Consider the following 13810-nt stretch of genomic DNA (forward strand, 5'->3'; position numbering starts at 1 on the left):
TTTGATAGGGATTGCATTGAATCTATAGATTGCTTTGGGTAGTAGAGTCACTTTCACAATGTTGATTCCTCCAATCCACGGACATGGTATTATCTCTCCATCTATTTGTATCATCTTTAATTTCTTTCATCAGTGTCTTATAATTTTCTGCATACAGGTCTTTTGTCTCCTTAGGTAGGTTTATTCCTAGATATTTTATTCCTTTTGTTGCAGTGGTAAATGGGAGTGTTTTCTTAATTTATATTTAGTTTTTTAAGGAACCTCCATACTGTTCTCCATAATGGTTGTACCAATTTACATTCCCACCAACAGTGTAGGAGGATTCCCTTTTCTCCCCACCCTCTCCAGCATTTATTGTTTTTAGATTTTTTGTTGATGGCCATTCTGTTGATGGTGTGAGGTGATACCACATTGTAGTTTTGATTTGCATTTCTGTAATAATTAGTGAGGTTGAACATCTTTTCATGTGTTTTTTGTCCGTCTGTTTGTCTTCTTTGGAGAAATGTCTATTTAGATCTTCTGCCCATTTTTTGATTGGGTTGTTTGTTTTTTTGATATTGAGCTGCATGAGCTGTTTTGTTTGTACATTTTGGAGATTAATCCCTTGTTGGTTGCTTCATTTGCAAATATTTTCTCCCATTTTGTGAGTTGTATTTTCATTTTGTTTATGATTTCCTTTGCTGTGCAAAAGCTTTTAAGTTTAATTAGGTCATATTTGTTTGTTTTTATTTTTTTTTCATTGCTCTAGGAGGTGGATCAAAAAAGATATTGCTGCAATTTATGTCAGAGAGTGTTCTGCCTGTGTTTCTCTCTAAGAGTTTTATAGTTTCCGGCCTTATGTTTAGTTCTTTAATCCATTTTAAGTTTATTTTTTTGTATGGTGTTAGTGTTCTGATTTCATTCTTTTACATGTAGCTGTCCAGTTTTCCCAGCACTACTTATTGAAGAGACTGTCTTTTCTCCACTGTATATTCTTGCCTCCTTTGTCATAGATTAGTTGACCATAAGTGTGTGGGTTTATCTCTGGACTTTCTATCCTGTTCCATTGATCTATATTTTTGTTTTTGTGCCAGTGCCATACTGTTTTGATGACTGTAGCTTTGTAGTATAATCTGAAGTCAGGGAGTCTGATTCCTCCAGCTCCGTTTTTCTTTTCCAAGATTGCTTTGGCTATTTGGGATCGTTTGTATGGAAACACAAAAGACCCTGAATAGCCAAAACAATCTTGTTTCATAGTATTTTATTTAAGACATTTGCTTCAATATTCTTCAGTAAGATTGATTTTTTTAAATTTTTGGTGTTACTTTCATTGGGTTTTGGAATAAATGTTATGCTCACTTCACAAAAAGAATTTGGAAACTTCTTTTTTAAGCTCAGGAACAATTTCAATAGCATTGGAATAATCTGTGTTTTAAAGGTTTAGTAGAATTCTCTAGTGATACTAACTGGGCAAATGTTTAGGGAGAAAGTTAGGCCATAATAATTTTTCTCTATTTCTTGTTTGGTAATTATTCTATTTAGTATTTTTTCTTTACTGGAAACAGTTTTTGTGCATTGAAATTGTTTTTTAGAAAAGTATCTGCTTTGTCTATGATTTATATTCATAGAATTGAGAAAAGGGGTTTTTATGTTCTTTAAATTTCCTCTGCATTCATAGTTCTTTTTTTATTTTGTGTATTTGTGTTTTCTTTCCCTTTTTTCCTTGATTATATTAGTTAATTATCTATTTTATTGCTTGTTTTTCCTGAATAAACTGCTCAACTTACTTAATAGTTCTATCATTTTCTATTTTCTTGTTGATTTCCACATTTAACTTGATTCTTTCCTTCTACTTTCCTTAGCTTTATTTATTACAAAATTGCTTATGTACTAGCCAATAAAGCAAATATCAAAGAATCTTTGTCAAAAAGATCACATTCTCTGCCATAATGCAATTAACATAGATGTAAAAAAAATTTTTAAATCCTATTTTTCACAAATTGCATCTTCTTTGCCTATCATTCTTTCTTTGTCAGTAAGATGGTATGGGGAGAAATACATAGGTAGAGGATGCTTTTGTTTATGTTCTAAATTTGTGGTTGTGCCGTGGGCTCACTGGTGTTAATTATATTGTTATGCTTTAGATTTTTAGATATATGTTACATATTTTGTACATATAAAATAATATATTAAAAATATATGATAAAATCATATATATACATACCTATGTACATACACACTATGACACCATGCATATAAAATTGAGAACACTGATCTGAGAAGGTTTACCACCCACCCACCATTTATGAAGAAAATTACTCAAGTAGGTACTACACAGCCATAAAGGAAGAAAAAACATAGTGTTACTGTAAGATATAAGAAACCCCAGCCACTGAATATGATCTGAAGAATGGAAGACATCTGGAAAGAAATGAAAAGGAAGTCCATTTGACCTTGACATTTGTAACATTCTCTTTTGAGGCAAAGATTTAATTAATGTCATAAGATTATATTTCTTTTTCTTTGGATCCAATCAAACTGCTTGATTTAATTGAATATTTACATAATTGTAATGTTGTTAGTACTCCTTATAGAATAAACCTACAGGCATAACATGGATCAGTTAACTGGTATTACAGAACAAATATAAATGTTACAAACCTTGACAATGTAAAAAGTTTTAAAGTAACTTACAAAAATTAGGTGGGTTAGAGTTAAAGGAGAGTAAGAAAGAAGTCTAACTGGTATTTCCTCAATTTTCAGAGGGGAGTAAAAAAACATGTAAAATTAGTAAAGCAATAAAGATGTAAGTATTTTTAAATTTATGAAGATGACCACTAGAAGGACTAAAACATTTAATATCATTAACAAATATTGGAAAGCAGGAGGTGATGTCAGGGTGTTAAATTCCTCATGGATGAGGGCCAATAGATACTCTTTGAAGTAACAGAAAATAAAGGTATATAATTAAAAGTATAACCTTAACCATCAAAGGGGTTAAATGAAAAAATTTTAAAGTAGTGAACGTTTTTTTTGGGGGGTGTACTGTGGGTAGGGAGAGAGGTAAGTGTAAGGAAACTTTTTTTCTCACTGTATGTTCTTTTGCTTGATTTATTTTACCTTAGGGACATATTACTTTTAATTAAATTTTTTTTTCAAGAAACATAGAGTGTATTGCAAGCACATAACCTATGAAAAGTAATTTTTAGAAATGAAATGGAGGACGAGGAAAAAGCAACTGTAATTGTAGGGGCCTATGATATGTCAGGTACTTTATATGCTTTGAATCATTTAATTTTCATAGATATTGTTATCTGCTCTTTTCAGGGAAGGATGCTTGCATTCTTTTCCTCCAGGGTATTTCCTAAACATTCCTAAATCCAGAAAACCAAGAGGAACTCTGATTCCAACTCTTTTTTTAAAGCAAATACTCAATAATTTTATTATAATGAACTAACTTTGAGGCCAGATCCTGAAAACTGGCTTTGTTTGCAGTAAGATATTTGGGAAGTTTATAAACTTTTTGCTATTTGCTACATTAAAATAAACTCTTATACACATTTCTCCAAAGAAGATATACAGATTGCCAGGAAACACATGAAAGAATGCTCAACATCTCTAATCATTAGAGAAATGCAAATCAAAACTACAATGAGGTATCACCTCACACCAGTCAGAATGGCCATCATCAAAAAATCAACAAACAATAAATGCTGGAGAGGGTGTGAAGAAAAGGGAACCCTCTTGCACTGTTGGTGGGAATGTAAATTGATACAGCCACTATGGAGAACAGTATGGAGGTTCCTTAAAAAAATAAAAATAGAACTACCATATGACCCAGCAATCCCACTACTGGGCATATACCCTGAGAAAACCATAATTCAAAAAGAGTCATGTACCACAATATTCATTGCAGCTCTATTTACAATAGCCAGGACATGGAAGCAACCTAAGTGTCCATCGACAGATGAATGGATAAAGATGTGGCACATGTATACAATGGAATATTACTAAGCCATAAAAAATGAAATTGAGTTATTTGTAGTTAGGTGGATGGACCTAGAGTCTGTCATACAGAGTGAAGTAAGTCAGAAAGAGAGAAACAAATACCGTATGCTAACACATATATATGGAATCTAAAAAAAAACAAAAATGGTTCTGAAGAACCTAGGGGCAGGACAGGAATAAAGATGCTGACATAGAGAATGGACTTGAGAACACGGGGAGGGGGAAGGGTAAGCTGGGACGAAGTGAGGGAGTGGCATGGACTAATATATACTACCAAATGTAAAATAGATAGCTAGTGGGAAGCAGCCGCATAGCACAGGGAGATCAGCTAGGTGCTTTGTGACCACCTAGAGGGGTGGGATAGGGAGGGTGGGAGGGAGACGCAAGAGGGAGGAGATATGGGGATATATGTATATGTATAGCTGATTCACTTTGTTATAAAGCAGAAACTAACACACCATTGTAAAGCAATTATACTCCAATAGTTTAAAAATAAATAAATAAACTCTTTAGTACAATAAATATTTTCAGAATTAAAATAATTCTGAAGGTATTTCAGTTACACACTTCAGAAGGTTGCTCACCAGATATCTGATGAGTGTTGCTGACATTGAATATAGTCTTACATAAATAAATACAGAATATTTGACTCTGTATTTGGACAAATAGTATCTGGACAATAGTTCAAAAGAATCCGGCTTTTTCTTTTGTTTTCATCTTTTTTTTACATATATGTATATATCTATTTTCTTTTCAGATTCTTTTCCCTTATAGGTTATTACAAAATATTGAGTATAGTTCCCTGTGCTATACAGTAGGTCCTTGTTGGTTATCAGTTTTATATAGTGTGTTCATCCCTCCCCCACTTTCCCCTTTGGTAATCATAAGTTTGTTTTCTATGTCTGTGGGTCTATTTCTGTTTTGTAAATAATTTCATTTGTATCATTATTTTTTTTTAGATCTCACGTATAAGTGATATCATATGATATTTTTCTTTCTGTCTTTAACAAGATTTCTGTTAGGACCTATAAGATAAAAACTATAAAGTACCATTAAGGAACATGAAAGAAAATCTAAATGGAGATAATTGTTAATTTTCTTTATATTTACCTATAAAGTTGTCACAATCCTAATAAAAAATCCCAGCAGCAACAGCAGCTCAGTGATCTGGCCCCCCGTGCTGCTGCCTTAGCCTCGACCTCTTGTTCCCTCTCCTATGTTGTTACACCTTTGTGCTTCACCATGTCTCCAACAGAATGTCCTGCTGACTTTTTTTTTTTCATGATTCAAGGATTTATTAAGTCATACATGCAAAACATACTGCTAATCGCAGTAGCAGTAGATCAATGTAAAAACACTCCACAATTCTGCAACTGTCAATTTAAAAAATTTTGTTCTAGTGGTTGAAAGGTCCAAGCTCGTATTCTTGCCAGTGGGTAAGTTGTACAGAACTTCGTTAGCACGAGCACGGGGTTGACAGAACCTCACAGACCCCAAGGAACATCGTTAGGGCAAGGACAGGAAGCGTGTGCACGCTGTGAGGCAAGAGGCGGTCAGTGTTATTAGTCCAGGTGCAGTGTCGGAGATCTGGCAGGGTTTACAGTTTAAGAATATCTAAGTATTTTAAAAACTGTAAAGCTGCAACATAGGATTTTTACACCTAGTTACTAGAAAACCAAGGAAAGCACTTACTAGCTTTGGATAAGGTAACATGAAAACAGGAATGCACTTTTACTAATCTACAAAAAAAATTTTCTAATGCATATTCAGAACGATTTTATAATACAAGGAGGCATATTGCTCATTAAGAAGGGGTTCTATAAGAAAAGCACTTACTAAGTTAGCAACTATGAGAATGATGAGGTCAAAGATGGATTAAATGCCCAATTTCAGGAGGGATGGGCACGTTTAAGGAAAAGCTTAAGAAAACACTTACTGATAATACCGGCCTTTCTTCATCATCTACTGCATTTGACAGAAATTAACCTTTTAAAACGTTTACCCGTGACACTTTTAATAGTTTATTACGTATACAATGTAGTGTAAATTAATCTCCATATTTTGTTAAAATACTGTTTTCATCCTCTGATCACAAGTGTTCCACACACTCCACCCAGTGCACCCGCGGCCAGAGCAGAATGCCTCATCGGAGGGAACACGGCAGTAGAAGCTCTGTTCAAAATCTCACCAAAGCTAATACACTAATTTGTTTTAAAAATCTCACTACGAAATCAAAACGATTGATCTAAAGAGCTGAGCTGTTACACTCGTTCATTATGATGTACAGTACAGTGTTAGGTAGTGAACATGGGCTGGTAAATCAGGATGCATTAAATGGCAACGTTTCAGGAAGGAGGCTGTACTGCTCTTCGCGTCTGAAACTCATTAGCGAGCGTCTGCATCTCCTGCCTCAGAAGCTAGTCTCTTCCAGACAAAGGTCTTTGAACAGTTTAGTGCTTAGTGTTCTTAGCCCAACAATGCAACTTAGTTCACAAGGTATTTTGGCAACTCTTAATCTGAGCAAGAATAGGGGCTTTGAGAAATAAGGCTTTAAGGAAGCTTGTCATCTTAGGGCTAAACTTTAATAGGATGTGAAAGTTTGAACTCTTACACCTTAAACAAACAAAACCTAGAAATTACTGATTGGTTCAAAACGGTTTTATGGAAAAACTAATCTGTAACAAAAACTTGGCATTGAGTGCGAAGGCTCCACCGTTTGAGCAAAGCGTACAAAGGGTCCTGGGGGACGGGGACAGGCGGGAGGGGCCCGGACATTCACAACAGCAGGCATTTTCTCTTCCTCTTCTTGACGGGGGGCGGGCAGAGAACCGCCCGGATAGCTTCATCAAACACCGTCTTAAGACCTCGCTGCGTGAGCGCCGAGCACTCCAGGTATTTGACGGCACCGATCTCCTTGGCCATGGCCAAGCCCTGCGGGTAGGTGATGGGTGTCAGCTTCTTCTCCTTCAGTTTCTCAATCGTGTCTTTATCATCCCTCAGATCAAGTTTCGTCCCCACCAGGATGATAGGAGTGTTGGGACAGTGGTGTCGCACTTCAGGGTACCACTTTGCACGAACATTTTCAAATGATGCAGGACTCACAAGAGAAAAGCAAATCAAGAATACATCCGTTTGCGGATAGGATAGGGGACGTAATCGGTCATAATCTTCTTGTCCAGCTGTATCCCACAAGCCCAGATTCACCGGTTTTCCATCCACCATAACATTGGCAGAATAGTTGTCGAAGACAGTGGGGATATACTCTCCAGGAAAGGCATTGGTCGTATAACTGATCAGGAGGCAAGTTTTACCTACAGCTCCGTCTCCCACCACCACACACTTGATGGCCTGCATCTGGGCCGCTCTCTGGGCCGCGGCGGCGGCGGCCGGGCACTGACGCGAAGAGCGGAGAGCTCGGGGCGCGGCGGGCGGGCGGGCGCGCGGCTGCGGGCGGCGGGGCGCGGGGTGCCGGGGCCGCTGTCCACGCCGCCTTGCCCTCCGCCGATGGGAAGCCGGAGCCCCCCTGCTGACTTTTGATACAAAACATTGAAAGTTTAGTGATATGCTTTTGTGTCTCACTACAAGCATTATCTGATTTGAAAAGAAAGAGAAAGAGGATTGCAATTATTCCTTCAGCCAAGGGGTGTGGTTAAAAGCATAGACTCTGGAGCCAGACAGCTTGTGGCCAAGCCCTGGTCCCAAAACTTGGTGACAAGCAAATTTCTTAGGCTCCTGGGACAGGCACTATGCTCAGCCCTTAATAAATGAATGTCTTTGACAAACACTGAGCAACTATGACGTGTCAGGCGACACAGGGCACAGAGAGATAACTAAAACAGAGACAGACTATTTTAGTGGTTAAATGCAGCCTCTAAAATCAGAAAGACAGGTTTGTAATCTGGCTTTGACAATTATTAGCTGTATAATGTTCGGCAAGTGTTTTAACCTCTTTGAAAATCTGCTTATTGATCTATAAAATGGTGATGATAATATTCTCTTCCCAGGGTTGTTGTGCAGGTTACATGAAGCAACCTATGTAAACTACTTAGTATAGTGCCTGGCATAGAGTCAGGGCTCAGTAAGTGTTAGCCATGATTATTTTTATGGTTCCTCATATTTGAGACAATTTACAGTGTCTCAAGCACATCCACACACATGACTGTGTTTAGTTCTTATAAAACACTGAGCTATTATGGTTATTTAAAAATCTGTCATTTGAACTAAGCATATGGAGACTTAGGCATTGTGACCAGCTTAAAATCACAGCTTCTAAGTGCGGGAGCAAGGATTCTAACCCCCAAGTCATGGGGTCTTTCTCTTGGAATTTCCTTTGCCTCTTTTCTCACACCCATCCAGCCATTCAGGAACAGCTGCAACACAAGGAGGACTCTGATAACGATAATAAGGTCATAAAGTATATCAAGGAATAGGGAAGGAGAAATTCTAAATGAGGGATCTGGAAAGGCTGCAAGATGGCAGGGGAGTTAGGCCTTGACAGATGTCTGCTGACTTTGGGGAGCTGGTGCCTTACAGGTACAGCGGTGAGTGTGCTGGGGAGATTTGGCTTCCAGTCCTGGCTCTGTACTAGCTAGCTGTGAGATATTGAGAAGGTCATATGCCTTTTCCCGGCGTGGTTCCTTAGGGACTGGTGCAGCGGGATGGGAGGGGCAGGGTAGGGACTGCTTCCAAGAAAAGAGCGGCAGACAGGCTGGCCGGCTCGCAGGCGCTGATTCAAAAGTGGCCGGGCTTCGCGGTGCCTAGGGCCGAGCTGAAACAGAGTGTGTAAGTCTGTCGTGGGCCGTTGTGGAGGGCTGTGGGTAGGTGGGGTCCATGGGACAAGGATGCTCCTGGAATAGGTGACCTTTGTGCTCCGGACCGGGAGCACACTGGTGTGGTGCACAGGGCACTGCTGGTTCTGCACTCTGACCGCTAGAGGGCGCTGCCTTCCAGTTGAAGCCTTCCTGAGACCAACCTTTGGCCCCCTGAACTGCCGGGGCGCAGGGGACATGCGGGCTAGCCAGGGAAAACCTAAACTAGTAGCGGAGGTCTGGGGGGTGCAAGATCGGGTCTGGTGGCTCCTGGGGTCACAGCCTGTACTAGGGCGGCAGCTGGTCCTCACTAGCAGGAAGAGGTGGTGGGGAGGGAAGTCTGGGGACTTTTGGGTCCACCAGGTGCCGGAGGCAGTCTCCTCTGCCTCATAAAATGTGGCCAGCCCCGGAGCGGGCAAGGATGAGGGTGCAGACTAGGTTGGCACCAGGCTGGCACCCTCACCTTTCAGCCTTTTCCCGGGGATTCCTGAACTCCGTTGGCTGCCCAGGGCCTGTGGACTCTCAGTATTGAGAGCTCGCAGCCGCAGCCGACAGGACACGCCCTCCTTTCCCCGACCTTTTAAAGCGGGAGGCACCTGGGTTCAGATCCAAGCTTCGTGTGATTTCGTGCACGTTCGTAAAATTGCTCAGCCACACATTCCTCTTGTGTTTAAAGCTGCCTCATGGGAATGTTGTGACGATTAAATGACACATGAAGCTGTGCCCAAGGTTTTCTGGTGGGGACAAGATTGTAACGGAGAGGCTCCATTCTCTCCTCCAGCAAAGCCCAGACCTAGCCTGTTAGAGGAGCTGGAACACTAGCAATCCGCTCCACAAATACCTCTGTTTGCAGATCTCCCACAAACGTGAAAAAGATGCCTCAGGCCCAGAGATGGGATCTCAGTAATCACCGTAACACCAAATTCCTTAGAGTAGAGCCAGATTTGTATGTAAGCCAAAGTTAGGGTCAGGAGGCCCTTGGAGCGCTTGTCTGCTTTCTCAGGCCTCCGGCTCTGACCCCTCTCAACACACTGGAGGAGGGCTTCTCAACCTTAACATAAATGTGCTGTGGACACTTCCGTTGTCTCGTGAAGCCTGTGGAGCCTGTTCTCAGAATAACATTAAAAAATTCATAAAATAAAATATATAAGATAATAAAAGAAACAAATCATTTCAAAATGGTTGTCCAAACATTAGAAGAATGTGTGATAGAGTAGTATACATGCTTTTTTAGATGTGGCATCAACCTAATAAACTATTGTAATTTCATAATAGTGATGAGCATATAGGACATTTTGAGAAATCTGTAACAACCGTAAGGAGATTTGAAAGTAACTAATTTCTATTGATGGCAAGTTCTAATGTGGTTTGTTGCCTACATCATAGTTGAAGCAAATGCTTTCAACTAGAGACTGGTGAAAATAAAGATGTAATGTTGGGCTTCCCTGGTGGCGCAGTGGTGGCGCAGGCATCCACCTGCTGATGCAGGGGACACGGGTTCGTGCCCCGGTCCGGGAAGACCCCACATGCCGTGGAGCGGCTGGGCCCGTGAGCCATGGCCGCTGAGCCTGCGCGTCCGGAGCCTGTGCTCTGCAACGGGAGAGGCCACAACAGTGAGAGGCCCGCGTACCGAAAAAAAAAGTTAAAAAAAGATGTAATGTTTCCCCCCGATTCACGATCCCATGGACCCTCAGTTAAGAGCTCCTGCAGGACAGGGTCCTCATTTTGCATGTAGGGAAACTGAGGCAACCCCCTCTCTTGATTCCTAGGTGAAGGTTCTTCCCACTAAAGTGTATAACTCTGGAACTTGGGGAAAACTATCTCCAAACCATTATCTTCACCCTGGAATTCCCAGGTTTACTCTGCCAGAAACATGCCAGTGACCCGAAGTCTCCCTCCCATCACCCCCAGAGCATACATCTGGGATGTGAATTCCCCTCAAGGTGCCTCACACGGCGAGCACCAAGTTCCATGGAGCCCAGTGGCTTTTCCCAGGCCAGGCTTTGAGGGATCCAGAGGAGAGTTTATTCGAACCTTGGTAATTTTCCTCTGGTAACTATCTCCTTTTCATTGATAAGAACAACCATTTGTCATTCATCCCCCATGAAGACTGAAAGTAGCCTGGAGGATTTAAAACAGCACAAGGAATTTAGGCTTTGTCAGATGCAGTTACTTCAAGGAGTTCACCTGGATTTCCCTCCCATGAACACACAGTGTGGTTCTTTCCCATTTGAGGATATTGTCAGAACAGGCTGTATCCCTGAAAGCCTCCTGGAGAAGAGCGAGCATGCCAGCCCCGTGGGCATGAGGAACACTTCTTTTCCCAGGCTCCCGAGGGCAAAGAACATTTCAAGAAACGGGGTTTTTCAGGGACCTCGCTGGAAGCCTGTCCTTGTCTGAGCAGTCCTGTCAACTGTCCCATCCCTGCTCCCAGACCCCAGGTCCCCAGTGGGGCTCTTTACGTCAGGACAGAAATTCTTCTTTCCTGCTCTCAGGCAGGGGGCTCTGGTGAAAGCACTTTGAATGAGCTCTCAGCCCTTGACTTGTTCATTTTTGTTGAAACGCCATCCCCCACTTATGTCATTGCAGGTGCCTTCATTACTGGTAGTTATGGTCTTTGAAAGCCAGAGAATGGGTTCTTTTTTAGCAGTCAGGGGTCTTCCTGCTGTTCTCCTCCTCCACCCTCACTGTGAAAGTTTTTCTCCTCTCTCTCCTCCGCGTCCTCCTTTGCCACTTTATCCTTTTTTTTTTTTTTTTTTTGGTTGCATGTTAGAAATAGACTAATGTGCTGAAAGGGCTGAGAAAAACCACTCTTTGAAATTATTTTCTTCACCTTGGGGGAGAAAGCTTTTTCACTTGATAGTTCATAATAAGGATAAGACCGATAATAGAATAACTAGAAGATATAAGGACAGGATGTGCCCTCAAGTATAAAGAAAGGTGCCTAGTCTTTTCTTGAGAGAAGACTTTGCTTAGAAGTAGGACAGAGAACAGAGCTGCTGCAGGATGAAGGGGAAGATGGGCTAGGAGCGATGCAGGGAGGCTGGGGGAGCAGGGGAGATGAGGGGTGAGGGCGGCCAAAATGGTCCTGTATGTACGGGTGAAGGGATGGATGACTGACCTTATTTCTTCACTTGTGACCCCCTCACCCATTTCTGTTCTGTTCTGTTCCTCCTTGGTTGTTGATGGCTGGGGAGATTGCAACGATTATTCCTAAATTCTAGGGTTGTGCACTTTGGTGGAAAGAGCATTGGTCTGAGAATGAGAAGCTTTGGGTTCTAACCTCTGCAAGAGTGGGCCAGGCTCTGTGCCAGAGGGGACCCAGCACAACAGGAAGTCTCCTGGTTCTGCAGCAAACACCTGTCACGATTGCCACCCAGTGCTGTGCTACCCAGGAGGCCAAGTGGGGTTGGGGGAAATTTTTCATGACTAATCTAGAGTCCCTTTCACCCTTGTGTGGACAGGGAATTCCTGTTTTGTAGTTCTCTGTGCCTCCCTGCTCCAAAATTGTAATACGACTTCTGGGGTTTGAGGTCCTTTCACGTGGCCCCATTGAAGCCATCATCCTAAGTGTTGTCAGGTGAGACAGACATCAGGAACACCTCGTTACTCCACCAAAGTATTCAGGTTTCACAGTAGAATGAGTCAATTCCAGGAGCCTGGGGTACAGAAAACCTTGTTGGGGAGGGGGGTCTTTCATCCCATTTCCCTGTCTCTCACCAGCATCCTGGTCACAGGGCCAGTCCACCACAGCCCACAGGACACCTGGCCCTGCAGACATAAGCTTTTAAACTGGGCCTGGTATCTGGTGACCCAGTATCCTTCTTTGCTGTCCTTACACTAGTGGTCTAATTTATGACCTCTCTGTTCTCTAAAAAGGAGTTTTGTCCATGCTTGTCTCTGTGGGATACTTGGAAGGTTGGCTGAGAGGGCATTCAGTATTTCACATCATCCAGGGATTATGCAACGAAGATTGTTACGAACATGAAGAGGAGTTGAAGATAACAGGGCTGTAGCTGTGTGAAGGTGGGGCACCTTCATCCCGGCAGCGCACACATGCATTCACAGTGGTTATTGCAAAAACCTCAAAGTTCTGCAAAGACCTCAGGACTTGAAACTGAATCACAGAGGGCTCCCTTCTCACCTGTCAGGCAGCATCAGTTCATCTTGTAAATAGTTGCATACATCATTTTCCTAAAATGTTGCCTCTGATCCCTCCTCATAGTGCATCATCGTATGGTAGGTGCTGGGGGGCTCACATGACTAAGCGCCAGGAGAACGCCGCTCTGCTGAGAGGCTCCACCCCTGTGAGACGAGGCTGACCGCTCTAGGTGCTGCGAGTTGCCCAGAAGTGAGACAAAACCCAGGAAGGAGAGAGGGAAGGAAGGCTGCCCCGTGCACCAGATACTGTCGGCAACTTTCATGGACAGTGACATTTGAATTGAGCTTTCAGAGAAGGGAGGATTTCAAAAGGTAAGTGTTTTTCAGATAGAGGAACAACAGGAACGAACAAGGAGTGGGGACGTTCGGGACTTGTTTGGAAACCCGTGGAGCGACAGGTGGCTAGAATGTAGGCTGCTTCCTGGTCGGGGGTGGGGGGCTGGAGGGGCAGCCCCTTGCCCACAGCCTTCCAAATATTTATTCTGTCAGCCTTGGGATGTCTAAGTTACCTGAGTGTAATCACACAATTTAGCAGCTGATATATTGTTTCCAAGATATTACTAGAATGCGCTCAATGTTAAAAGAAAATCTGGTTAGATGTTAAATCATATTTGTATCTCGCTTCTACAGAACTGTGAGGTCTTAGAGACAGAAGGAACTAACACCGTCAGCTAGTCCAGTCCCTTGCCGGGTGCAGAAACTTCTATGCCGGTGGTTCTCAAACTTGAGCATGTATCAGAATTACCTGGACGGCTTGTTAAAATACAGGTGTCTGGGCCCAGTCACAGAGTTTCTGATTCAGTAGGGCTGCGGTGGGGTCCAGGGATTTGTACTCCTAGCAAGTTCCCAGATGG

The 13810-nt window shown here is 42.2% G+C and overlaps 1 protein-coding gene across 1 annotated transcript; it reads right to left on the reverse strand.

Annotated features, from left to right (window-relative positions):
- Positions 1-6226: 6226 nt before the first annotated feature.
- Positions 6227-7433, reverse strand: LOC132514445 (ras-related C3 botulinum toxin substrate 1). Its single transcript, XM_060139138.1, has one exon. It carries the CDS (start codon positions 7339-7341, stop codon positions 6763-6765), a length of 579 nt encoding a protein of 192 aa, XP_059995121.1. The 5' UTR covers positions 7342-7433; the 3' UTR covers positions 6227-6762.
- Between the last annotated feature and the right edge of the window lie 6377 nt (positions 7434-13810).

The sequence above is a fragment of the Lagenorhynchus albirostris genome, chromosome 2 (genome assembly GCF_949774975.1).
Source record: "Lagenorhynchus albirostris chromosome 2, mLagAlb1.1, whole genome shotgun sequence".
Taxonomy (NCBI): domain Eukaryota; kingdom Metazoa; phylum Chordata; class Mammalia; order Artiodactyla; family Delphinidae; genus Lagenorhynchus; species Lagenorhynchus albirostris.